General features: G+C 31.2%; 7 protein-coding genes across 8 annotated transcripts; 3 read left to right on the top strand and 4 right to left on the bottom strand.

The window, feature by feature from the left end:
* The first annotated feature begins 18 nt into the window (after positions 1-18).
* LOC119672229 (ribonuclease P/MRP protein subunit POP5) lies at positions 19-800 on the top strand. Of its 2 annotated transcripts, none has more exons than XM_038083230.1 (3): positions 19-90; positions 149-386; positions 449-800. In XM_038083230.1, the coding sequence occupies exons 1-3, from the start codon at positions 71-73 to the stop codon at positions 623-625; spliced, it is 435 nt and encodes a 144-aa protein (XP_037939158.1). In that variant the 5' UTR covers positions 19-70; the 3' UTR covers positions 626-800. The 2 variants fall into 2 exon arrangements, with proteins under 2 accessions (XP_037939158.1, XP_037939159.1); XM_038083231.1 differs by having other exon boundaries at positions 49-90; positions 157-386.
* Positions 801-2,009: 1,209 nt separating this feature from the next.
* On the bottom strand, positions 2,010-3,477 carry LOC119668880 (adenosine 3'-phospho 5'-phosphosulfate transporter 2). The gene is made up of 3 exons (XM_038078554.1): positions 2,571-3,477; positions 2,326-2,507; positions 2,010-2,258 (listed from the first exon to the last, which is right to left on the bottom strand). Exons 1-3 carry the CDS (start codon positions 3,309-3,311, stop codon positions 2,072-2,074), a joined length of 1,110 nt encoding a protein of 369 aa, XP_037934482.1. The 5' UTR covers positions 3,312-3,477; the 3' UTR covers positions 2,010-2,071.
* Positions 3,478-4,541: 1,064 nt separating this feature from the next.
* Positions 4,542-5,971, top strand: LOC119661850 (probable malonyl-CoA-acyl carrier protein transacylase, mitochondrial). Its single transcript, XM_038071387.1, has 3 exons — positions 4,542-5,229; positions 5,288-5,659; positions 5,718-5,971. The coding sequence occupies exons 1-3, from the start codon at positions 4,618-4,620 to the stop codon at positions 5,883-5,885; spliced, it is 1,152 nt and encodes a 383-aa protein (XP_037927315.1). The 5' UTR covers positions 4,542-4,617; the 3' UTR covers positions 5,886-5,971.
* A 41-nt stretch (positions 5,972-6,012) lies between these two features.
* LOC119690257 (calcium homeostasis endoplasmic reticulum protein) lies at positions 6,013-14,087 on the bottom strand. Its single transcript, XM_038071282.1, has 13 exons — positions 13,839-14,087; positions 13,574-13,744; positions 13,173-13,501; positions 10,488-10,650; positions 10,215-10,287; positions 9,787-9,861; positions 8,696-8,772; positions 8,424-8,622; positions 7,247-8,323; positions 7,018-7,185; positions 6,483-6,764; positions 6,254-6,422; positions 6,013-6,192 (listed from the first exon to the last, which is right to left on the bottom strand). The coding sequence occupies exons 1-13, from the start codon at positions 13,861-13,863 to the stop codon at positions 6,094-6,096; spliced, it is 2,907 nt and encodes a 968-aa protein (XP_037927210.1). The 5' UTR covers positions 13,864-14,087; the 3' UTR covers positions 6,013-6,093.
* Positions 14,088-16,432: 2,345 nt separating this feature from the next.
* Positions 16,433-20,553, top strand: LOC119677535. Its single transcript, XM_038088917.1, has 8 exons — positions 16,433-16,869; positions 16,924-17,042; positions 17,496-17,624; positions 17,690-17,847; positions 17,903-18,268; positions 18,349-18,435; positions 19,727-19,884; positions 19,968-20,553. The coding sequence occupies exons 1-8, from the start codon at positions 16,787-16,789 to the stop codon at positions 20,551-20,553; spliced, it is 1,686 nt and encodes a 561-aa protein (XP_037944845.1). The 5' UTR covers positions 16,433-16,786.
* Positions 20,554-20,911: 358 nt separating this feature from the next.
* On the bottom strand, positions 20,912-22,667 carry LOC119672310 (DNA-directed RNA polymerase III subunit RPC5). Its single transcript, XM_038083331.1, has 4 exons — positions 22,531-22,667; positions 21,664-22,471; positions 21,395-21,609; positions 20,912-21,330 (listed from the first exon to the last, which is right to left on the bottom strand). Exons 1-4 carry the CDS (start codon positions 22,561-22,563, stop codon positions 21,031-21,033), a joined length of 1,356 nt encoding a protein of 451 aa, XP_037939259.1. The 5' UTR covers positions 22,564-22,667; the 3' UTR covers positions 20,912-21,030.
* Positions 22,668-24,190: 1,523 nt separating this feature from the next.
* On the bottom strand, positions 24,191-27,412 carry LOC119670124 (unc-112-related protein-like). Its single transcript, XM_038080262.1, has 2 exons — positions 26,944-27,412; positions 24,191-26,879 (listed from the first exon to the last, which is right to left on the bottom strand). The coding sequence occupies exon 2, from the start codon at positions 26,834-26,836 to the stop codon at positions 24,695-24,697; it is 2,142 nt and encodes a 713-aa protein (XP_037936190.1). The 5' UTR covers positions 26,837-26,879; positions 26,944-27,412; the 3' UTR covers positions 24,191-24,694.
* Between the last annotated feature and the right edge of the window lie 219 nt (positions 27,413-27,631).

Genomic DNA, 27,631 nt, shown 5'->3' with positions numbered 1-27,631 from the left:
ATTAAAGATCCTGGTTTGAAAAATTAATAGAATAGAATTAAATAGAATTTTAATTTTGAAGTAAATAATAATGGTACGCACGAAGAACCGGTAAGTGTAGCAATTAATTAAATAATTTTTAACTGGTACTTAAATTAATATACTTCAGTTACATAGTTGTTCAGATACGACCTGCTACCGCAATGAAAGCCTTACACATGAAAGATCATGTGATTACCAAATGTGTTCTACATAATGTTAAAAAGTATTACGGTGATTATGGACTTGGCATAATAGAGAAGGGATTTCGAATAAAATATTGCAATGACAGTACAAAAATTGCTATTATTCGCTGTGCACATCGGTCACACAAATATGTACAGAGTACACTCCCTTTTATAACTATGGTATGGTTAATTGTAATATATGTATATCAGTGATATCAATTAGTAAATCTTTTCCATTACAGATCGGAGATGTACGTGCAAAGTTTTGTACAATATATACGGGAGCAACGATAATGCAATGTAACAAATTTATAATCAAACATCAACAACAGGTCCTTGATCGAATGGTAGGCAATATAGCCTCAGCCAAAGAGAGAAATGACTTTATAAAACGTGTTATGGAATTTGAAATAGAATAATCTTTTATTAAAGTAAACATAAAACATTTATTTATTTACATACATGATTTATTTAATTTTTTATATAGTTTCAATTTTTACCGTCATCCTCATCATAAGAAACTAAATCTAAAATTTAACATAATTATATTTCAGTATAGGTTTACTGAATGATTTAATACATTGCTTTAATATAATATTAATAACAATTAAATAAAATTCACTTGTCATGTCAATTTAAAAAAATTTGTACAATCTGATTTGAATGTGTTACGAATTTTGTTATTTTTTTACGACAAATTCTTGAAGCATTGCAAAGTTTGTCATTAACGCTAAAAAATAAAATTAAAGTTGATACATATAATCATACGTATATATATAACAAATATAGCTAATGGCTTAAGTAACTAAGCTATATGTATGTTTGTATGTTTAGTTACTTAAATATTCAATGCAATTGTAAGAAAATACTTTTATGTATATTGCATACGCATTTCGTGTCGATAACAAATGGTGAAAACCTTCAAGATCTCTTTACAATGTTGTTAATAGTATCTTACATACATATATTTGGTACGTGTGCCTGTTATTTGTGTATATTTTTAAAAACACTTAAATAAGAAGAAAAACTAAATTATATACTTTAAGGTTAATTTTTGTTGCCGATAATGGCGTGTCTTTTTGACGAAAGAAACTATTTAAACTAAGAAACTATTCGAATAGCAAAGAAAGGACAAAGACAACAATTTTTTTATTTAATTTATTGAAATTTGGCTGACCATACAAGACACGCCATTATCGGCAAAAAAATTTAACCTTAAAAATTAGAATTATTGGACATATGAACAATAATATTGTTCAGCTTTTCCTTAACGCGATTATCGAACTTGTAGAGAAACATTTGCATAGCTTCTTTGTAAAATTGCACCCAAAAAAGGGCTTTACATTTAGTAAGTTAAAAAATATGCATAACAGATGTCTCTACAAAAAGAATAGCTTTGAAACAAAAATAGGCAAGCTCAAAGATTAACTTTCAATTCGTTGAACTTGTGTTTCCAAATAAAGCTGTAGTTTATAAGCTCGTTCTAATTTAAAGCACGGCAAGTGCTTTGGTTGATGTCACTAATTAAATAAAAATAACTGACAAAACCTGGAATTTGAGCATTGAAAGTTTGTGCAGCCTTGGCTATTTGTGGATAAACACGATTAGTCATCGCTTCTAATTTGACAGGCACGAATTCTAAGCCTGGCACTTGCAGTTCAAACAAATTATATACGGACTATAAACTAATTAAATAAAAATTCGATTATTTCCAAAAACCACTGATAAAGAGTACTTGGCAATACTCGAAACAGCGTTGTATGATCAGCCAAATTTCAATAAATTAAATAAAAAATTTTTGTCTTTGTCCTTTCTTTGATATTCGAATCGGTCGAAATTATATACTATTTACTTTAAAGTAAAATCTATACTTCGACTAAAAATTTTCGATTTGCAGATTTTCCTACATTTTTGCACAAACACAAAACTCTTTTGCACATGTACACAACTTTTCTAGACCTGTGTTCTAACTCTTGGAAAGTCAATTTATTCTTTTTACTATATACATTTAAATATATACCAAACACTACTATCAGCCCAGCCCAAAGATACCTGTAAGGAATAATAAACGGACGATATAATTTTTGAACTTAAAATATTTAAAATAATCGATACTTACTGCATCGTAAATGGTTTGCTGAAAAATAAAAACGATATCAGAATGGTCACTGCTTTTCGCGCTGTTGTGACTGTAGCTGCCAATGGAGCACCAGACGACCGCACGAGTGCTAAAACGAATTGAATACCCAGGTAACCGGAAAGGCTAAATAAAAATCCATAACCAAATGTTTCACGCGGATGCTGAGTGATAAAAATTATATATTTAATAAAAAAAAAACCACCATCAATATTTTTATAACTTACTTCAAGGCAAAAATTTAAGCCATTGAAAAAATGTCCAGTTAATATCATAATCACAAATAAGTATACAAATCCCAGACCATACGAGTAAAGCACAACTTCACTACTTGGTGCACTGTGCTCTCGCATAGCCTTCTCCTGCACATTTCCTATTATTGCGTCACAAAGTAATGCTGTTGATATCATCGCCACTCCAACTGTATTAAAATTAGGAGATAACTGTGAGTCTGCTAATGTGAACCATGTTAAGCCAATGCACATGGAAATTGCAGCAAGAAAGTCAAGTGGTCCATAACGTTTCCCTTGTATTAAAATACTACCCAGAAGTACTGGTATAAGTTTACAGCACTTAAATATCACTTGCGTTGGATAATTTAGATAACCTAAACTAGAATTTGATAGTCCCATGGTACCAAGCGTCAATGCTGCTAACAAAAAATATGTTCTCATGGGTATGCACCGTGCAGTTGTTACATTTTCATGCCGACGTTCTTCAATTTTGCGTTCTATTAATCCAAAAACGATATAATATCCAAATTGTACTAACGTTAAAAACCATCCAAATGGCTTAAAACCATCTACTGTGAAAATAAGCTCTTGTAAATACCCATAAAGTAAATATAACACAAAAACCCCGGCACAACTTAACAGAAACTGTGAAGTTTTATTATAGTAACTTAAGTCAAAGCATAAAATCCGCACTTCCGGCACTGGCAATGAACTTCTGTGACTTGGACTGCTCATTTTCGCGGACACTTGATTACTTATTCATGACAAATGCACTTGTAATAGAAGTGCTTAGCAATTACACACATAGATTGTAAACGTAAACAAACATTCTCAGCAATGATAACGACTACTGAATGCTTACTCTTATTCACTGTTCATTCACAATATTCAGACGATTACGCAAATTTTCTGCTGAAATTATTCTGCTGAATAATTTGTCCTTGTAACTTTAATGATAACCTTCACTACAAGTTCATGTAAAAATTCTTGTATTAGTACCCAAATATAAGATATATCGAATTAACAAAAATTGTTAATAAATCAATATATCTCAATTTTTTATAAACCAGTTAGTTATGTTTAGCGATATATTTCATAAATAATATTGGAATTACAAAATGTCTGATTAAAAGGAGAAAAACTGCTAGTAATTAGTATTGTAAGTTTAACAATATTTAAGATATTGTCTGTCATTTATGAAAATTCTTATATATTGACAAAATATTAATTTTTAGACATAACAAATTAACTTGACCTTTTGCATATTAATTTGCTAAAATGTCAAATTTTGACGTTACACTTATTTTCCAACAATTTGCAAAAAATTTTATACTTTAACATAAGACCTATTTAATGCTCAATAAAAATAATACGAAGGTCTATGTTCTAATTTTTATATGTTTTGCTTTTATACCATGTTTCCACTGTCTCATATAGACAATTTTTCTCATTAAGGCCACTAATGAATATAATTAACAATATAAAAAGCTTTCATATAAATGAGCTCATTATAAATAAATCAACACCACTTAAGGCGAAAAATGTCGAATTCAATTATTAGAAATAAAGTTTAATTTTTTAAAATTAACAAAATTTACAAGATTTGTCAAATGTTTTATATGTAAAATGTAAACAAACAAACTATTTCGCATGCATAAATCAACCTAAGTGAATAGGAACGTCGAAAACCTAATTTCATTAACATAAGTAGTTTTAGCTGCAGTGGAAACATAATATTACATACAACTACAACAAATGTCATTATTCAAACAAAATCTACACAAAAATTTGCTTATGCAATTCGTTAATTGTAAGTTTAAATGGCATGTAAGGATTCAATTTATGCATACATCTTACACAAGGAAGTAAGAGCACCCTGTAAGTAGAGTATGTAGTAAAACTATTGTGATCTTCACTGCAATGACGTTAAACATATGTTTTAACCGGCAAACATATGATCTGATATGTATTTACATAAATACATTATATTGAACACATTATAAGACATTATCTTAATAACACATAAAAGTGAATAACGAATATGATTATAGTAAAGAAAATCATCAGAGATATTTTAAACAATAAACCATACAGAAACTTGACACATTTGCGGAACTTTTGTGCTGTTAAAGATCAATCCCTTGAGAGTAATCCACAGCCAGAACAAGACAATGACGAATCGAAACGAAATACACTTTTGAAGGAATTCGAAAATGAACTACCACGGCGTCCAGGCGTTGATCCGAAAGATACATCCATTATATTATTTCCTGGTCAAGGTACACAATATGTTGGCATGGGTAAAGAATTACTACGCTTTCCACGTGCACTCTCTCTTTTCAAATTTGCAAATGAGATATTGAAATATGATTTGTTAAAAATATGTCTGGAAGGGCCAGTTGAAAAATTAAATCGTACAGAATATGCACAGTTAGCCGTTATGGTTTCATCATTAGCAGCACTTGAACAACTTCGTGAAGAAAGGCCGCGTGCTATAGAAAACTGTGTAGCTACCGCGGGCTTCAGTCTTGGGGAAATCACAGCCCTAGTGTTTGCTGGTGCTTTACAGTTTGACAAAGCGTTAAAACTTGTACAAGTACGTGCTAATGCAATGCAAGCAGCATGTGATAAAGCATCCGGAGCAATGGCAATGGTAATCAGTTAATATTATTTAAAGCATTCAATTTTGATATATAACATATTTACTAAAGGTACTCTACGCCCCAGATGCACAGCTGGGAAAGGCATGCCTTCAAGCCAAACAATGGTGCATTGACCGTGGTGTAGAATCACCTTATTGTGGCATCGCAAATTACATGTATCCTCAGTGTAAAATTATAGCAGGAAATACAGAAGCAGTGGAATTTCTTGAAAAAAATGCCAAAGCACTTAAAATTAAGCGCATGAGAAGATTGCCAGTGAGTGGAGCTTTTCACACACCCCTTATGGAATCTGCTGTAGAACCATTCGCAAAAGCACTTAAAAGTATGTATATTGAAGAACCCGCCGTACGTGTGTATTCAAACATTGATGGTAAACCTTATAAAAACCACACACATATATTAAAATTATTACCAAAACAGGTAAGCTTCATCGTAACTACTAACCACTCGGTTTTGAGACAAATCTTTTACTTTACAGATTGTTAAGCCAGTCAAATGGGAACAGACACTTCTTTATTTGTATGACCGCAAACTGGGTACAAATTTCCCACGAACATTTGAATGCGGCCCTGGCAAAGGACTAGTACAAGTGTTAGAGAAAGTTAATGCTAAAGCGGCTGCAACAGCATTTAATATACCTGCGTAGCCACGTTTAAATTCTCTTAACATTTAATCAATTTTGTTTTCCACTTTCAGTTCTCTAATAAACAAACTTATTGGTACGCTTAATGTCCTGAACTTATGTTGAAGTTTCTTTAAAATTTGTTGTCAAACGCAATTTAAAACATGTTTGAATCATATTTTATTAATACCTATTAAATTTTGAATTCCACAATGTTTAACATATAAACTATTTAACTCTTATCATCTCGCGTACGCATACGATGTACAAAAGCAGCTCCTTTATTTTTTCGGAAATTTTCAAATGGATCATTCAAACTGACACCAAGTCCCTATAGAAGAAGATGCAAAGTATTAATGTATTAAAGTTGCTATATTATAACAAATATTTACTTTATACAAATCCTTCCGATCTCTAACTTCACCAGCAGATATCGGTTGTTCAATTCCTTGATTATTTGTTCCTAAACCTGTTCCCGCCCAACCCATTTTCATTAGCATTTGATGTCCCTTATTTGACTCTTCAATGAACTCATTTGATTTGGCGACACTGCTATTGGCACTAGAATTTTGAAATTGGTACATATATATTATATAACAACAGAATAAATACAAAACTTACAAGCTTGGAGGAGTGACCGATCTCTCTCGCTCTTTTCTAGTACTATTATTACGTTCACGCGACGTGGGTGATCGGCGTGGTGAGCGGTTTCTGTTGTAACGATTATTTCGATTTCCTGAACGACCTTCACGATCTCTGTCCCTCTCTCTTTCTCGATCTCTATCCCTGTCCCGCTCCCTATCTCTTTCTCTGTCTTTTTCTTTCTCCCGCTCTCTTTCTCTAAATCGAGCAGGAGGTGATTTAGAACGTGAAAGCGATCGAGATCGACTACGGCTCTTAGAACTAATAAATATAAAGAAAATAATAATAATATTAGGAATTTTTCTAATAAAGGCAAAAGCGAATTTGCCGAAATACGTATAGAAATATATAAAAAATCAACGCTCAAAATAAACGTTAACATAATATTCTTAAAAAAAAACCATTTTTAAAATAATTCCGACGTATGAGCTCAAAAATTAAAAACAAAATTTTATATTAAATTATATATTGTTAAAATTATAATTTAAGGCACACGCCTTAAATCATCACTTACCGATAGCAACGTTTATTAACTTTTTTGGGTTTCGGTCGTTCAATTAAAATGGGAGTGGGTGAACGAGATTTTTCACGTTGACCATTTTTAATTTCTTCTTCTTTTAGCTTTTTGGCTGCATTCTTAACTTTGTAATATTCGTAGAGGCCTAATTTTTCCCAACCTTCACTGTAATCAAATGTAATTTAAATTTAATAAAGACTGGAAATATTATAATTTTTTCTCTTACGTGTCTCTGGGTCGATCGTGCGTTGGGGGTGCATAAAACGCTGCCATGGCATTCAGTAGTCGTTCATTAGTTGGTTGTGGTGTTGGTACACGAATTTCAGATGGATCGAGAGATTTGTAATTATAATCCTCGAGCCGTATAAGTGGGACCAATAAGCCAGCTGGTAAATCATAATATGCGGCTGTAGGATTTTGACTATCTTCCATTGGTATTTGAGGTGGTGGTGGTGGTATGAGTTCATTGCCTATAAGGTCCTGATTATCATTGCTTACTATTTGGTCCTCTGATGATTGTTGATTCTGCAAGTGTTGTTGCTGTTGAACAATTTGTAGTGCTGCATTTAAAGTCATAATATCAATATTTAAATTCTGCGCCACCATTGAACCTTCATTCGAGCCAGAATTTAAATTTTCTGTACTTTGAGGAATGTTCGACATTTTTGCAAATTGTTGGAGAATCGGCGGCAGTGATCCACTTTTGCCTCCCATAAAACCAGGCGGCGGTTTTGATAGATCGGGAATGAAGAAATTGTTTGTTGCTTGTGGCATCGTTTCAGTATTAAAATTATTATTGTGCTGTCCAGTTGGCGTGGATTGCTGTTGCGAATTATGCATTTGTTGCTGAGGATAACAGTTATTTGTATTAAACATATTTTGTTGCTGTTGATGCGAAAACATTGAATTGTTCCCCATAAAATTATTCTCATCAACACCAGGTGGTTGCATATGGTCGGAATCATTTATATCGGGCATTGTAATTTTTTGCGACATCAGTGAAGGAATTTTACTGCTTTGTATTTGTTGCTGTTGTGGTGGTGGTGGTTGCTGTTGCTGCTGTTGTTGTTGTTGCTGTTGTTGTTGTTGTTGTTGTTGCTGCTGCTGTTGCTGCTGATGATGATGTTGGTGATTTTGTGGAATTTGACTTGGTTGTGGTGGTAATACCGATGTGTTCGGTAAAATATTTCCAGTTGGGTGCACAGAAGACAGCATTTGTTGCTCCAATTGTTGTTTCTGTTGCTCAAGTTGTGTTATTTGTTGTGTAGCATGCTGTATGAAAATTTGATGTTGTTGCTGATAGCTACAAATGAGAGATATGTTGTATATACTAATGTGCATAAACTGAAAAGGAGTGCTTGGAGAACATGTCCTCTCATAATTTTTTTATATTGATTTCATACTTATCAAGTGTAGATTTTGTTGTCTTTGTATATTTATACACTGTATCGTGATGTAAATTCTGTAGATTGGTCTTATATTCCTGCATAGATGAGTCCGGAGACTGCAGCTTAGATATTACGCATGCATCAAAGAATTTTGCTTTGGACTCCCAGAGTGATAGCAGTTTGGTTAGCTTTGAACGCTGCTCAGGACTTGCAACTAAATTGTATGGTAAAAAAAAAACAATGTTTAACAAAATTTCCTTACAAATTACAAATTAATTTCTACTTACTTAAATCAGCGCTACAAAACATTGGAATAACCACATTCTCCAGGCAATTCTTCAGGTCGTTTGCATTCTTTCTTACACTGAAAATATTTTTGTTAATTTCATTTTTTTTCACATTTTTTTTTTAAGAAATCTTTATAATATAAATTTATCTATATACAATCATATATGTGTGTTGGTTGGCTAAGATGTTGTTGTTTTGATTGATCGATTAAAGAAGCAATACTGATCATAATTTTTTAAAATTTTTCTACCTTAAAAATATTACTTTAGACCAGTGTTTCTTAAACAAAAACGTATTGTTCACCAATACGTTTATATTTGAAGTGTTTTTCTAAAATACGATTGAAATTTAATAATTAAGAAAAAATAACTACAAATAATTAATTTAATTATTCTATTGCTGGTTTATAATTTTGTTCTAATATAACAAAATTTAAATTAACAAAATTCCAAGTCAAGTACGGCTTTGAATCAGTTGGCTAATGAATTCTGACTCTGAGCTTCAAATTTGGCAGGGTACGCGATCAACCCTTAGTACTTGCAGTCTCAAAAAAATTATTTATGAATAATTAAACAGAAAAATTAATTCCAAGACCACTCACTGATGATGAGACCCCGGCTGGATATTTGAGAAACACTGCTCTACAGTTTTATTGAAAAGGATCTTTAGAAATTTAACTGTTCAATCATTTTTTTTCTAACTAAGAGATTATGTTTTAACTCTCTTCGCTCATCAGCCCAGTCAGTTCATAATCTCATGATTGTAATAAAAACAACAATTACAGTAATCCCTCCTATAACACGGTAGATTGGTTCCGCATTATAGGAAAACGCGTTATAAAGGTATTCCGTATACCCCGTATACACACGTGCAAAGGTACGCGAAGCTAATTATGAACTGTGCAAATCCCCGCGTTATATGGGAGATTCCCGGTGTTATACGGTGGATTGAAATCGTGTAATATGAAAACTCGTTATAAGGGTACTGCGTTATAGGGGGGATTACTGTACATCAATAAAAAATTTTTAAATGCAGTAATTTGTATATTTACTATATAATATAAATTTTATAATGGAATTTCCTTACTTACCAGTGATGTAAAATATCATTTATTAAATATATAAGGTGCAATTTTTGTTGAAACGTTGAACCATTAAGCAATGCCCTAAAAATAAATAACCAAACGATATTTGTTTTGTTTTGTTTTGATGTCCTTTGCGTATGGTCATAAACTTGATATGTTTTACTTATTTTTTTTTTAAATTATTTATATTAATTTAGTACATAAAATATATCAGCTCATGTTGGCTTATTTACTACCATCACGCACTGACAGTTTTCAAAAATTAGTCTATGGGTAAGGACAGAGTCAACCTTTAGTCAACACAACTTCTTTCTATGAACGACATTTAGTGTTTTCATCTCAGTGTCAGTGAAAGAGAAGCAAATTTGTTAATACATTTTACAAAAAAAAATTGTTTTATTTGTCAATAAAGAAATATTAGTTAACTCTCATACTTTTTTAAAAGATATTGTAAAACGACATTGTTTTTAGCGTTGTCGGATGAGTGCTGTAAAATCCAGTTTTTGCCTAAAATTGCAATACCAATACATTACTGTTTATATCTCTGAAGAGGGTATTAGTATTAAATCAAAAAATAAATTATAAGTAAATCATATTTAAAAAATTATTAATAAAGAAATAAAACTACGGTGTGTACACTTAACTTACATTTTAATCTTAATTGATAAACGATAATAAATGTTTATAGTAATTCTATTTTTATTTACCTGCTGAGATGCTATCCTTGGTGCAGGATTCGATGATTGGTTGAAGTATACTATCAAAATCTCGCAGAGAAATTCCGTTCTCATCAGCCTGCATTTCCAATTGAGTATTTTGTGCCGCCTCAATGGCTTCTTCAATTTGTTTTTTCTGTTGACTCATCAAAGCCTAAAATGTTCGATTATCGATGGAACAAGTGCAAATTGGTATCGTAACATAAGCAATGCGAAGTAGGAAATTTTTTGGATCAATCATATGTAGTTTTAAAAATATACAAGTAAAGCAAAAATTTATATGTAGACAAAAGAACACTTCATTTAATATCAATATAGTTATATAAAATTTTTTTAACAAATTATAAGAGTAAAATTGGTAAATAACTGTGGATTAGAGAGACTTAAAGAGAAAATATGGATGAATCAAAGAATATAACATACATTTAAGCGAAGTAGGCAGGTATATCAACTTAACAGAATTAAGAATATAAAAATTCATTATATTTCCCTTAGTATATTTACGCTTTTGAGTATACAAAATTTGATAGTCCAACCCTGCATAAATCTATGGATTATTTGATCCATTAGACTAGTAGACTAGTACGCATATTAGTTGTTACCAAGATTAATGAACTAGTTCACTTCACACCAGGTCACACACTAGTAACATGTAATGTACTATATAATTAGTTTACCCAGAACATACAGAACATACAGTTACTATAAGCACAGAAAGATAAAAATGGAATTGCATCATAAAGAATATAAAAAACACTTCATGGACTAGTCAAATGTAATGCAGTAGTGGATTAATTCATCCCCTTAAATGACGCAGCTGTGTAAATATAGCTACAAGCTTTACATAACTGGCGACTACACTCGATATAATGTAACACTGGTTCCATTAGAATCAGTTATTGGATTTATGCAGGAGCATTAACCATACGTTGTTTGAATTTTTTTAAACAACTCATTGTACACTCGAACAACAAAATGCTGAAACCATTTTCTTCTATTACTCATAAAACTTATATTAAACTCAACCATAAATGAATTTAATTTTAAAACATATAGATACAGCAGAAATACAGGACAGTGTTAGAGTGTGGAATATAGGAGTGATTTAAATATTATTAAATAATTCTTAAGTATGCCGCACAATGAATCACAACATTCATTGTGATTTTCTTGAAAAAACTAAATAATCACAAAACCCGTCGGTTCTAAGTTTAAGAACCACTTATCATTGATGAGCGCTCACAACTCCCGCCTGAGTTTAAACGTTCAAAATAGAGTGAACAGAAGAATCAGAGCAACTACCCGTTCTACAACAAACAACCATAAGAGAGAAAAAAAATAAATTAATGTTGCCATAAAAAATTTATTGCAATAAAACGAGTGTTTATAATTATGGCTCTATCAATAAAAATTTGTGAAAATAAAATTAAATTATGACTTAAAAATTCTAAAAGTAACAAACACGACCCAAAAGATATTATAATTAAAATGTATATATAGATTACAAATTCACAAATCAACCCATCGATGTCACTGATGATTAAAAAAACTGTACTTATACAATATTTTATACAATTTTTTATAATATTATTGGTAATATTGAAAATGTTTATACAAAATTTATCCACAAAAAATGTTTGTGGAATTTATTTTATATAATTTTCTACAGATTTATTTATTTATTTATTTTTTGATGCCGTTAACTAGCACTTTTCAGCGTTTTTTAATGTATAAATTTGGGTTCAGTTGTGTATAGACTGCGTGTTGGAGTGGATTAGAAGTATTTGCTACGTAATTGATATCAATTGAATTAACATGGCAGTTAATATGCAATGATACATTATTATTGTATGACTTAATTACTTTAATAAATAATTTTGAGGATTTTAATTGGATTTTTTTAAATAAGAGAGTGTCCGTGCAAACAAAAAACGCGATTAACAATGATATTTAATTACAGAGAAATAACAATTACACCAGCATTTTGTTCCACGCTTGGAAAGTCTATGATCCGACGTCGCTTGTCAATATCAATAAATAATAATTTACCATTTCCAAGAATTTGCTTTGTATCATAGAAACAAATAGTACGTAGCTGTAAAGGACGGTTTTTAAAGAGCTTCAAAAATCATTAAAAAGCACCGATATTTATAATTATTTTAGGGTATAATAGAAAACGTATTTTTGTATAATTTATTGAAACTTAATACGATTTAAGTATTGAAAAATATACCTTAATATACGTTAAGCACAATTTCAATTTTATAAAAGATCTATTACATCTTTATTAGAGGAACAAGAACTGTAAGTCAAATTGTTGAAGAATATTGTTTAATATCTCAAATTAAAAATTTAACATTCAGCATCGTTCCTTATCAATTTCAGGGAATTTCAATTTCAATTATGAATCTCTTTATTGCTGTATGAACGATAAATCTTAACATTGAAAGATTGTTTAATATAAGAAAACGCCGAAAAATATATAAATTTATTCAAATTTTAACGCAGCAGAAGAAAATCAATATGAATTAATCAGTGAAGTGAAAAAGTAAAACTTTCAAGCCAATAAATCAGAATTTAACATTCCAAAATCCATGTGCTAAAAAACCTTTCTTATAAAAATATTAAATAGAAACATACAAATTTATTTACATATATTAATTGAATGCAATTTACCGAATGTTGAGCTGATAGATTTGACTCCGATTGATGAATCTGATCGCGCAATGTACTTTGTTGCATATTTATTGACTCAATTTGTGATTGCAAACCCATTGCCATATTATTTCCATTCGACTGTGGTATTGTGGGATTATTGCCGGAATTATTCCATAAATGATTAGGCGGTGGTTGATTTATGTAAGAGTTGTCATGCAGGTTAGGAGCAGGTTGTTGTTGATGATGAACAGGGGGCGGACCTTGTGTAAAATGCATTGATGACTGTGCACTGGCGTGTTGTACCTGATTTGCAATACCTTGAGAATTTCCTCCTTGTTGTTTAAGATCTATAAGCAATAATTGATATATGTTTAACATATTAATGAAATTTATTGAAGAGCTATGTTGTAGCATCTTACAAGATTGTTCCGTGGCGACTCTGTACTGATAATAACCAGCAAATTCCCCACCATATAGAAATTCAAATTTTGGATTGTTTTGCTGTTTTTGTTTAGTAATCATTTCAAATTCTGGTCCATTTCGTGCAACGAACTCTGCTAGTTTATCTATTATATTTCGAAGACTTGCGTCTAAAATTAAAAATACAGTTTTCACAGCAGTTTTTCACATTGGATATGCAAGGTTTTGCAAATCTTCTTATATTGTAATTCATTGTTAGATTACCTCGAGGAGGCTGTGGGACATCCATTTTAAATATATTTTAACACTTAGTTTTGTTTTACAAATGCATAAAGAATTTTTTGGTATCACAATATAACTTAGCTGTCAATTAGAACCGACGCCATATTGCTTTTTGCGCCGGTCAACTTTAGTGTTGTGAACTTAGTTGCGATTTGTAATTATTTGCAAATAAATTTGCCAATGAAACGTCTTTTTAAATACCAAATGATAAATGACTGACTTATTAATAAATTTAAAAGAAAAATTATTCTTACCCGTATTCATAAAAAAAATTTATTAAATTTTTTCCTTAATTAATTCAATATATATTTTATGATATATGTTTTTCATGTTCAGTTTGTATTTCGTTTTACTGAAACTTAATTTCCCACAAGGGAAATTACCAAAGGCTAAAATATTTGACATATATTTCATATGTAAAGTGTAAACAAACAACAACTGAGCTATAAACAAAGGCACTGAGGAAGTAAGTATATAATAAAATCTTTATTTTTATTAATTAAATATGTAATTGATGTATAAAATGTTTTGATATATCAATTATATATATAATTTTTTTGTGTGATATATTATTAAGTGACGTTTAGAAAAGTTTTTAAAATTCTATCAGCTGCAGAAATAAGCTCATTATAATGCGAACGTTTCCTCGTTTATATAAATGCGCAAGTACCTAAATGAGACAATGTGGATGTACGATTACTCAGTAGTTTGTAAAAATATGTTGTTTATGGAATGCCTACACTTCATTTTTATTTTATGGGAGTCAGCATGGGAGAACTTTTACAACCGACTCAAGTTGTGCTGCAATCAACGATTTTGCTGTCATAATTCATACTTAAATGAGTTTTGACTTGTAAAATCTGACTTAAAAATAGAACTTTAAAGTGCACTACAGATTATCAAAATATTCAATCATACAAGAAAGAATACTGGATGTTTACGTACACATAAAGCATATCTAATTTTCATGCTTTCATTCGTTTGCGTTTTCTAAATTATCACTCGTGATAATTTGTGTGACTCTATTCACACAAATACTTGATTATGTTAATTAATTAATCTATTACTGCTTGCTTAAAGAAAAAAACTGTTTTGATTTGTCAGCCATTTCACACAAAGCCCTATTTCATGTACATAAATATTTAACTGATACACAAATAAATAAATAAAAATTTTGTTTATTATTGTATACTGGAGATGATCTATTTAATCTGAAGATGAATATTTAACATAAATTTAAAAGTATAATATTTTATTTTTATTTAAAAAATCATTTTAAATTATTATTTGTTAAATTGATGAGTTAAGTCCAGTAATAATAAAAAAACGTATTGAAAATTGGTTGTAATAACAATTTATTGTAAAAAAAAAAATAAATTTAAAATGCTTTAAAGTAAAAAATTAAAAACAGGTTATATTTGCGCTCAAATCTTTATGTTCAGATTTTATTTGAATTTAATAAATAAAATCGCAAACACATTCGTTTTTGTGTTTTTGTTTAAATTTTTTGGCTTTATTTTGATCTATAGCTTTATTTTTTAAGTTTTCTTTATGAAATCTTACTTTCATCTTCGTTTCAGCGAAATTAAATTATTTTTTCCATACAAAATTCAGTTTTAAGATTAGAACGAAATCAAGAAAAATGGCCTTAATTTCATTGTAACTTCGTTGTAAATCTGAAATTAAGGGAAATTTCAAATACAACTATGCGTAAGATAAGTTTTAAGCTAAAGATAAAGTTGGGATAACGAAAAATTGACATTTTTTTAAAATAAATGTCAGCGACAGTTGACTTTATAACCGGGAATAAAACCGGGAAAATATTTTGAAAGTAAAGCAAATTTTTAAACTTAAATATAGAGAAAAGACTGTAACTGTTATTAATTTAAAGTAGAATGAAAAATTATATATCACATATCTGAAATCCACTAAAGCTAATAAAACTACTTTTAAAATTACCCAGGTACAATTGGTGTTTGGAGCATGTAATTTTTAACATTCAAATTGTAAAGAAAAAACACATGATTTCCTTAATTTGGGACAGTATGAACGCTTTCGAAATTAACTTAATTTCATTTTTACGAAATTAAGCAAATTTGACTGTCTGAACATAGTATTACTTTACTTATCAACACAAATGTGAAATTGAATAAAATGCGCTGACGTTAATAAATTCGCATATAGTATAAAATTTAAACACATGTATTTACGTGTTATTCGCAAAGAGATTTTGCAGAGAAATTTAAAACTATTCTTTTCAATTTCCACAACAAACTATTACTAAACCAAGTCGCGCTAGTATGGTTTGAGACTTCAACTTAGTGTATCAGAATTAATGAACAAATATTTAGTTGCTTAGCAATAATAAAAAATTCGTTCACTGCGAATTTAAATAACTACGTAATCGCCATAAATAAACATAGAAAAATCAATTTGTATTATTTGTAATCTAGTAATTAAAGTATTTACATAACAAACGAAAATAATTCCTTAAACTAAGTGTCTTATTTAGGGCTGTGGTTATTATTTTAAAATACAAATTTAAAATAATAAAGTAACGTATCGAACTTCTACAAATTAAGTGATAACAAAGCAATTATTATTTGAAAATTTTTAAAGGAATAAATGCTACATCTATTTGAAGAATTGTGGGAATATCTATTGATATAAATTGTGTTGAAACACGGCAAAAACATTAAAAATGTAGGGTAATCATACTCATGTTGCTGGCGCCTAAACATTTTTCTGTCAACATTTCCAAACACGAACCGAGTTCGAATTGCGGTCCGAAAAGATTCGCATCAAGTATGGACGCATACACATATATGTAGGAACATTCAAAAAGGGAATTTACCGATATTTTGTCGTACTGCGTAATTTTAGTTTTTATTAATTTTATTTATTGTTAAGTTTTATTTGTCTTGTTTAAAATGTCCAGTGTTTGTACAGTTAAAGAATTGCAACAGGATTTTGCATTGAGCAGTGGCTTGAGATCTGAAATAATTTGGGACATGTAAGTAATATTGAAATATTTTCCCCAAGTAGTCTCTAGTATTTATTATTGCAGACTATCTCCTGATCAGGCTGTTATATTAAAACAGAAGTTAATCCAATTGTTTCCTGATGTTGATAATAAGAAATATGATAGACTACGTGAAACCGTATTTGCAAGTGTATGGCAACAGCGTGAGTATAATACAAAAATGTATTCCCCAAATGGTACAATGAGAGCAAACCTATACAATATTATATCAGTAAATGCTGTAAATATGTATGAATTTAAGAAACTAATGGTGACAACATAAAGAACGCTTCTTACTGGGAAAACCCGCTGTTGATATCAGCATCAACAAGCGCTTGCACTGGCATAAAGGCAGCTTGCTAAAACTATTAGTAGAATCAACCCAAGTTAACGCCGGATATGCAACTGCCGACACAATAGAAGCTAGCATATAAACAATCTTTGTGTTGGCACTTGCTAGCCGGCGCCGATAACAGGGTTTCTTTTAGTTTTCCCCCTTTTTGTAAGACTTATGATTAGATATGTTATTTTTGTAGTGGTGCGATTTCTGGTTCAATAAGTAAATAAAAACAAAGAAATATATTCTACTAATTAAAGTAAATATTCTATTATTTAAGGTAAATACACTAACATGAACTTGTTTTCTGCCATCATATACGTTTTGGTAACCAATGCAGTCGATAGTGATGCGTTGGTTTCAACAAAATACTCCATTCATCCAGTGCTTCGTACAAAAAAATGCATGGGTCTGTATTTGATAAATGTTTGCCTAATATAACAAAACACATAACTGTTTGCATAATTTTTTCAGGTAACGACAACAACAGCAGAAATTGTTGTATGATTTTTATCGATGAACATGGTCGTGTTTATCAAAACTGGAATCATTATTTGACACAGAATATGTTGCCAAGCGGCGTAATGGTAGCACCTGCAAAAGGAATATACTCTTTCAATAATAACGATGAAGTATAGAATTAAAAAAGAATAATATGTATATATAAATTATTGTGTTTTTTAAAAGGTTATACTTGAAAAACATTACACTCCTCTTTCCGCCACATCGTCAAAATTGGCACGCGCTGCTGATGTCGGCGCTACATTAATCGGAGTAGCTGCCGGTGTTCCGTTAGTGGCTTCAGCGGCAATAACAGTGGCAGGGCCCTTACTTGTTGCATCAACTGCTGCTACTATAGCAACTGCAGCTTATAGCTCGTTGCGCTCTCTAATGTCATTAAGAGATCGCAGTTACCATGAACAATCTATCGCAGTCACGGATCGAGATGCACGAAAGGAATGGCTGGGGGTAGCTGTTGGAGCAGTTGGAATAGGCGCGACTTGTTCAACACAAGTGTTAAGATTAGCATCTGTTAAAAAGAATGTGAATGTTGTAAGTTTCTTTACTTTCTTTCCGTTTAATATATGCATGTGGACTTATTAATTGGAGTTTTTGTTTATTTTTTTATAAAGGCAAAAACTATTGTAAATGGGATCAATATGACATCGGTCGTAGTATCAGGAACTGGAGCCGTATGCGGAGTATTTGATATTTTTACGGTAAATGAACGTAATTAGTATTTATTCTATAAATCGGTTAACATTGTTAATAGGGAGTATAACATACCAAAACATTATAGTTATGTTCATATGATTTTTTGCATGTTATAAAATCAACATACTAGAAGATTGCTAGTTCTTTCTTTCTTTATTGATTCAAATAAATATTACACTTATATTAAGTTAAAGAGTACAATTGACTTAGATATGAAAAACATGGCATTATGAAGATGACAGAGCTGTTATCCTCATAAGTTTATACTACCCAAGTTTATAGACTTGTCAGTCGTGCCTTTCGGCATTTGTCGTACGCTTTCCTTTTGTTAATTCGTATTGTCTTAAATGGCCATTATTTAATCTCTAGTGCACTTTGGGCAAAACGTCGGCACCCCAACTTAACCTAAACTAACGTTCCCAGAACGCCCGGATGCAGTCGTTAATTTTGACAACCAAGTGCCATTCAGCAGTTCCAAAAGGACTACATAGTCCCCGCGGGCTACAACAACAACAACCAATAATTAATATATTCTAAAAATCGTGTTTTATGTGAGCATACTTAATGCAGTAAGCTTGATTCTTCAATATAGGATTTTTCCAGTTAGTTATCTGACAAAAATTGACTTAAATTCTATTCTAAATTAACTTAGAAAGGATATTGATCTCTGAGAAGCTATTTGCATCTTGAATTGTCTATTGCCTTCCGTCAGGTAGATAATCTATGTGAACCACTCTACAAATAAACACGACATAAATAAATATTAAAATGATATCAAACCATGAAAAGCATCTTATTTAATATTAATGTATAAAAAACTTCACTTAGCTCTTCATTTTATTATTTATAAATTAATACAAATAAATTTGAAAAAACAAATTAAACTAAATATAAATCGAATATATTATATAATTAATATAATATTAATAATTAGTAATAGATTACGAAACTTATTACAAGATTTCCAAGCTTGCAATCTGACAGGCTTACCAACACCGCGTTATCCAATCTCAGAATTGCTACAAGCTCCTCGAGGAGGTGGTATGCAGATCTCTGAGGTCAGTTATTGCTTGGTCTGTGAAGTGATAAACAATAATCCAGTCAAGGTGTAGAGAGGTGTTATGAACAAACCTAGCAGTTAATAGAGAGTAAAAGTGTTCAAGTGCACTGACTCAACTAGCCTCAACATAATAATAATAAATCGAAAAAATAAATATTTAATTATAAAATAATTTATTTTTTAAGATTTTGATAAATTTGTGACTGAAAAAGTTATTCTCTTTTTTCGATTCATAGAAAATAAACGATAATGAAGAAATAACTTCTTTGGACCTACTTAATTTGAGCTCATCTTTACTTATATTTACTCATTCAGTTAATAATTTCAAACTTGTGTCCAAAATATCCACAGGGACAAGATCAACCATACGCAGATCCATAACTAAACAATTAAGGTATATTCATCTAAAATTTTATTACTGCAACGAGAAATTAAATAAATTAAGAAATATTAAATTAAGAAATAATTTATTTTTAGGCGAAATTACCAGCACATATCAAATGGACGCAATACTCGTTTGGATATCTTACGAATAGCTAATGAAATACCCGAAAGGGCTATACTTTTAAATTTACATGAATTATTCCCAAATCTTTCACTTCGATCAGCGATTAGCACTGCTGGTGCAATGCTATTGCATCGTTTGAATGCAGACGCAAAAGAATTAAATCTTTTGTTGATGGCAGAGGAATTTGGTAACAATTTTGTGCAACATATACATAGTTTCCTTAGTTTCGTAGATATTCTAAATGCTATAGGACAGTACTTTTGTGCACGCACTTGTCAGTTTCTAATGAATCTGGCTAAAACATTTATTGATGAACTTTCCAACAATATACAAATTATTCTAAACACCGTTATATCAACAGAGCATATTCTTTACAAAATAGTAATTCATTGCATCACCAACTTCCGTAATATCTCATATGAGTTTCTGGAAAAAAGAACGGCTGAAATATTAAACTATATTGAAAATTATTTCCGTTCGTACAATCCTGTTCATTTTAACGGTGCACGGCTCAAATGTAAGCAATGCACCGGACATTATTATATTACCAAATAACAGAATTTTATGGAAACTATTCAAAGGATATTTTTATATTAGTAATTAACTCGAATTTGTAGAAACTATAAAATACGAATATTTTTTTGTTACTTTTTACACAAAAACGTGCACAATTTTTTTTAATTATATTGATATTGTATGTTTGCTTTTCATTTGACTTATACTAGAAACTGAAAGCAGTTTAACTGACATTTTATTCTCTTTATATATCTTAATATTTTAATTGTTAATAAGACAAATAACATGTATTAACTTTTGTAAGCAAAGAAATGCGCACAAATATATTTTTAATATTGTTTTATATATTCCAAAAAAAGTTTTTTAATTAATTTTACAATTGCGATTTAAAGGCAGTCATAAATTATATAAAAAATGGTTTCTTTAAACCAATGAAATCTATTTAGTATATGCTAGAGATAGAAATAGAGATGGTACGCGAAAACCCAGTTTTCATTGATTTATTCAAATATACAACTACACCTGTTGTGCTCTTGAATCCCGTACAGATCGTTTTCGTACACGTTGCGTTGATTTTTCAAAGTCCATTTCATTGTACGTTTGTTCAGTGGCACGCCAAACCATTTCTTGCCTCTGCACTAACTCGGGATTGCGCTGTTCGAATTCTCTATCTGGCGGCAATAACAATTCCCATTTTTTGTGCGAATTTAAACGCGCTACTGACTTTAAGACTTCAAAAGCTTCGTCAGCAGGTAATTGAGTGGCAGAAATCACTTGCCGGCGATATATATAAGGTGTACGGGAAAACTGAAAAAGCTGTGAAAATAAAATTTTAAAATTACGTTACGTTGTCTTAACATGTTTAGCTACAATATCTTACAATATAATCTCTAGCACGTATCATAAGATCTGCAGTGACACCATTGGAATTTGAGAGACTTTCGGGCGGGTATAATATTTCAGATTGAGCCACCCAATTGCCATGTATTAATATGCCAACTTGTGGTAATGTGCGTAACACTTTATCAGCAGTTATAGTATTGTCAATATTCTCCTGCATAAAATTAACAACATCTGGATAAGACAACATTCTACCTGAAAATACAAAATAAGCATTTATTTGTATTTTATATTTACTCTTGAACTTACCATCTCTGAGCAAGATTCGAAGTTGTTCCACTAATGACATAGATTTCAATCTTGCCTTACTAACTATTCGATTTGGTAGTACGGCATCAATTCCTTGGTCTTGACCACTGCTCGATATAAGCTTTTTCATATATTTATAAGGTTCTTGTGTGAAGAATAGATTTGTTTGCTGATTAGTAGCGAAAAGCTTTTGTTTTTGTAATTCCGCTGTTGATGAAAGTCGCGGATGCCAAAATGTTTCACACCATGGTTCATCAGAGCTTTTTTTCACAAAATTGTCATAACCTGGCTTTTCCTTAACTTTTTTGCCACCAGTTCTTGCAAATTTAACAGTAACATGTTGCAACTCTTCCTCATCATCTTCTTCATTGAGTGCTTTTTGCTCAGCTTTTTTGCGTCTGTCTTCTTTATCGAAATGTGAAAACGCAGGACGAAGTTGCAGAATACTACTTAACGGTGAAATGTGAATTTCGTTGTCTGCATATATAGCTACTGTATATTTGCTTGGATCATCCAGTGGTCGTTGACTTAGGAATGTTTGTTTGTCCATCAAGCCACGCTTATACGTTGGTCGTTCGTTCTTTTGTTGTGTTTTGCCATCTGCAGATATTGCAAACTGTTCACCTTTGAATGAATCGTAAAATTTTGACTCTACGTTTAATGCAAAATCAACTTTTACTTCTTGATTAACAGGCTTAACGCAACAATTGATAACTTCTGCATTATCGAAATTGCCTATTTGCGACTTCGTTGGATATTGAAAAACAAATAAGCTATCCTCGAGATTCTTGGAGAGATAAACCGGTATCTATGAAATCACTTTAAATATAATATCAATATATTGTATTATTTACAGTAAATAACTACCTCTTCCACAATTTCATCATCGTCCACATCCATTACTTCTATTGACGCTGTTTCCAAAAAAACTAAGTGAATCTAAAAGTTGTTTATTAATTTTTACCTGAAGAAACGTCAAAAACATGTGAGAACATCGCGTCAAAGAATGCACATTCACAATAGTTCGCTAAAACTAAGTGCATACGAGGGTCGTACTAAAAGATTTTATTTAAATCATGTAATGATTAATAATTTCTTTTATATGCCTATTCACACAGCATAAGTTATTTTTGTTATAATAATTTAACTTTTAAGATTTACACTGTATACCAAGATCATGAACTGCACAAGTTTCTAAAGTGTTTCGGTATTTTGATTTATTCTATGGTTCAAAATTATCGTTAAATGGTTTATTTCTACATTAGCAACGCAAGGTAGAATTTACATGGATCAGTTTAATTGTACTAAAAAGTTATTGGTTCCTATTCAAATTCTTCTTTCAGTCTTAATATAAACAGCACAAATACAAAAATTTCTTGTTCATCAGTTATAATAAATTTTATACATATTACAGTTGATTGTAAGTATATCTAGCCACTTCTCCGAAATCATCTTAGGCTGTTTTCTAAAACTCTAAATAATCATATATGTTTTTAGTACATAATTATTTATTTAACATGTGATTAAAATAATGATTAACTTATTAAAACATATACTATGTTAAATAACCCTTTTACTGAGATATAACCCATATTTTTATTAAAATATGTCAAAATAAAATTCTTTAAAATAGTTATTTCGTTATATATATTATTATATCTCACATGGTGTAACGGTAACATAATTTTTGGTTAATAAAAAATGAGTTAAATAGAGAAAAGAGAAATGATAGTCGAGAATGTATTTTTAAAATTTAGTTATTAGGGTTTCATAATAAATCAATCAATATTTATAAATCAATATACAATTAGAATACTTGTTAGTAATAGATGTGCTTATGTTCAATATATCTGAACGCTGAATTTGTATTTCTTCTTAATAAACATTAAGTTGGGAGGTCTGAATAGAACTGAGTTCTAATCCATACTGTGTTTTAAAGACAACACTGCCTCAATATGAAAGGTTGTGAAGCATCGAGAAAGGTGTGATTGGTCTTCTTGTAGGAACGTTCTGATTGACGTTTCGCAGCTACTCGTCAAGATCGATGACAGATAGTGGCTTCACCACTTTTTTAAAGATTTAACATTTACGGTGGCGTAACTCTATTTTTTTATAATGAAACGTTACAAAAGGATCTGTGAATGTGATGTTTTTTTTTATATAGAGGTTTATCTTGAATAGTTATCAATATACGTATACTTGTCAGAAGACAAGTTTTCGACAAATCTATTACTTGCTATATTGGACAAATTATATATTTTTCTTATACTACATATGTATATATACATATTTACAAAACTGTTGGATTGTTTCCTGAAAATCCGGATATTTACTCACTCTAACGTGTGATTATTCTATACATGCTTACATAAAAAAGATATACTAACATTATAATAATAAATTCATAATTTATGATTATTTTTTTTCAACTTTATTTCTGTTGATATACACAACAATGTTAAAAAATAACATACATACATACAAATATATAAGTTTTAAAAAATGTTTGTAGTCTGAGTTTGGCAAATTCGTTAAAAATAATTTATGTTTTGTTAATAGATAAAATATATTACAAAAGCGATACAACGATTTAATATTAATGCAGTTAGTCACAAATTACAAAGTATATATATCTTAAATAAGTTTATTAGATTTAATTTTTAAAACGAAACCTAATTCTTTCCTTCACTACAACCAACTCCATTCTCCAAATGGTGTGCGCATCGTTACATCCTGAACATTAAAAAATAGATTAAAAGCAGTTACACTAGACATTGTTAGGCACATTGGCATTATCGATTCATTAATTAATTGTTTGGAAACATTAACTACGTTTAGTTTACGTATATTATTTTGTTTTATGTTAAAGGCAACGAACTATTCGATTTGTTTAGTCCAAATATCTGTACAGCATCGTTAGAAATGATTTGTTCTACAATAAACGTGTAATAATTAAATTTGTTGTGCTTAGCACTACTACTCCTTAAAACGTGTTATATTAACTGATTTACTGCTTCTGCTTCTGCTATGATCAAACCCAACCACCTGTCAGCTTATGGAACATTTCATCGTTAAGTGTTTGGTTGTTTTCCTTGGAACGCATAGACATAAAAATATAACCACCGATAAATTCATGCACCACTTTGCAATCAGCTGACTGGCACGAAAAAACGACATTCTCGTCGTGGAACTGAATCATCATGCATTTAATACCCCAATTGACATTCCACGCTTTCATTGTGTTATATCTCCATGTTTTTATGTGATCACCGGTATTCAGGTCCATACGCATAATGCGATTGTTTGCAACTCCAAGTAATTCTTCCTTTTTATGACCATCAAATTTAATGACGAAGAACGTTACACCAAAATCTGGCAACGATTGCCAAGCTTCAATGTATTTTAGTTTGGCTTCCATCAACGAAAGTTTTCGCACATTGGCATGAGCTTCCAGCATTCTTTGTACTGCTTTGCTTGACAATTTACGTAAGATTTTTGATGACAAATAATCGTTAGCATCCACCGAACGTGGATCAATATTCACAGAGGCACCTTGTGCTGGTTTTTGCATGTTGAGTAATGTTCGAATACTAGCTACTTCACTTTCATATGAACTGTCAGCTAGTGAGCGACCCTTAGCAGCTAATCGGCATGCGGCCATCCATTTTGCGTACTGTTCCTCATTGTCGCATCTAACCCATACTTCTGTGTTTGGACCACTTCTGCCATCTGGTGGTACCTCTAAACGTATTGCAAACTTAGATTGTGCCAAATTGACATCAGGTGTAACCTCACAACCTCTTAAATTTATTGTAAATGCTGGGGCTCCTCGACGTGACTCTTCAGCGCTTTTGTAAAGGTGCAAATGCAAATCACGGTAAGTGAAAAAGAAACGCTTGTAGCCTTTTAAAGTGAACTTGCGTGGTTTAAGGAAGCGTAAGTAATCTGACAACTCAGGTATTTTAGTAATATTTCCGCCATCACCAGCTGAATTTGGACCCTCAAGTGTAATTTGCAATTCATTGAGTGCAGAGTCTATATCGTCGTCAGTGCCATTACCAACATTGGAAGTATTAGCATCAGAAAATAGTGCTGGTGGGTTGATTTCAGTTTGACGGTTTACTTGAAACTGCAGTGCGCCGAACATTAACGATTCTTCTTCGGTACAATCTAATTCTTCGTTTAGTATTGACCACTTAGCCTGTTCGTATAATTGATTAATGCGGACTTGATCGTATTTTGGATTTAGATCGAAGAAGGTATAATATTTGAAACGTAAGCATAAGGTGTCATATTCACGGATACCTTGCTCCATAATTGACAACGAAGAATCAAGCCATCCCACATTCATACGTGCTTTTTCAAGAAGTGAGCGTGGGCGTACTAAGCGTGCGCGCACATCCGGACTTGGTGAACGTGGGGAGATAGCTAGATTTTCTTGGAAATCTCCTAAACTAGATGAAGAATCAAATGTTGCATATCCATTGCTGCTTTGCTTCCAAGTACCTGTAGGTGAGCCAATAGGAGTACCTGGGGCTGTACCATTTCCGGTGCGTCGGGGCGTTGTTGCATATGGTGAAACCGGCGCACATAGAAAATTGTCATTATGCGATTTATCTAAGCTTCCATTACTACCATTATATGCTGAATTGATTGGTATAAATGAATTTGTGTCAGGAGCAGGATGCAAGTATGTAGTTCCGTTCGGCTCAGCTATTGGGATTTTCTTTTGTGGATAATTCGAAAAATTCTTTTTAATGTGTTCTTGTTCAAGTGGCTTGCAAAGAGACATTTCTTCTGGATGACGAATATCTAAATTTTTACATAGATTAACAACAGCACCAAATGTTTTAATGGAGAAGTCGACACGGCAATCTAAATAGCGTAAATCTGGTAATTGCACACGTAAAACTTTGTGCATTGGCGTAAAGTGTAGCAAGCAGTCAGCGTGAACACCCACTTGATCCAGTGTTGAACGTGTGCGTGTAAGCCAAATGTTTTTAGCAGGCCACCAAAGGGCGTGGTCGGACCAATCTTTCGGATGTTCTGGATCAACGAGTTGAAGCATGATGCCACCTATGTGTTGATCGCCTCGCACCCTTAAGGTTTTCTCAACCTGCAGATCTGTTATAAAGATCCTTAGGTTCCAACTGTTCTCGCCTACGTGAATCATTTTTGTCTTCCACTATGTAATATTTTCCTCCACCTTAGAGAAACTATAAAATTGAAATGCAGATGTTTTTACGTCTTTAATGTTATATGATGACGTAATTTACTTACTGAAATTAGCTCCAATAATTCGCAGAAATTCTTTTCGCAATATTATACAGCGCTTATCTTTTTTAGGGCATATGTTTTTTTACTAACTTCACTTTTGATAGCAATTTAAAAATGTAAAAGAAAGAAATCATAAAATGGGTGCTCCAAATCAAATTTAACTAAACTGCAAATGAATGAGCGATGCTTTATTATTTTGTTCATAAAAAAAAAACACCAAGGTTACTCGCTTATTCACGAATGCGAAAAACAAACGCGAACGAAACAAGAGCACAAACAAACTAAAAACGAATTAATCTCGTTGCTTCTGTTTTCTAATATTTTATATTAATTATAATTACACGATGACGCAGCCATAGAAAATTTATAAAAATATTTGTTCTTATGTCTTCTGTGGTTTCTATTTTTAGAAGAGAAACTCCTAAAGAGAAAATGCTTGGCATAAGCAACACAAAGAGGAAACCGATTGACGATAACATAAATTTGTAAATTTTTACTATATTGTTTAATAACAAATTAAAGTATATAAATTGCAAAAGCTACACATAATAAAAATTTCATATTAACATTTTTTTATATTTTTCATAATTAAGTTCATTTATTTATTTAAATGGTACATTTTAATTAATAGATTTCTAAGTTCAAGAAATTAAATTCGTAAAAAACTGAACTGGCAATACTGTTACTCTCA

The sequence above is a fragment of the Teleopsis dalmanni genome, chromosome 1 (assembly GCF_002237135.1).
Source record: "Teleopsis dalmanni isolate 2A chromosome 1, ASM223713v2, whole genome shotgun sequence".
NCBI lineage: Eukaryota > Metazoa > Arthropoda > Insecta > Diptera > Diopsidae > Teleopsis > Teleopsis dalmanni.
The sequence above is the reverse complement of the archived record's forward strand: the minus strand, read 5'-3'. Positions and strand labels throughout refer to the sequence as shown.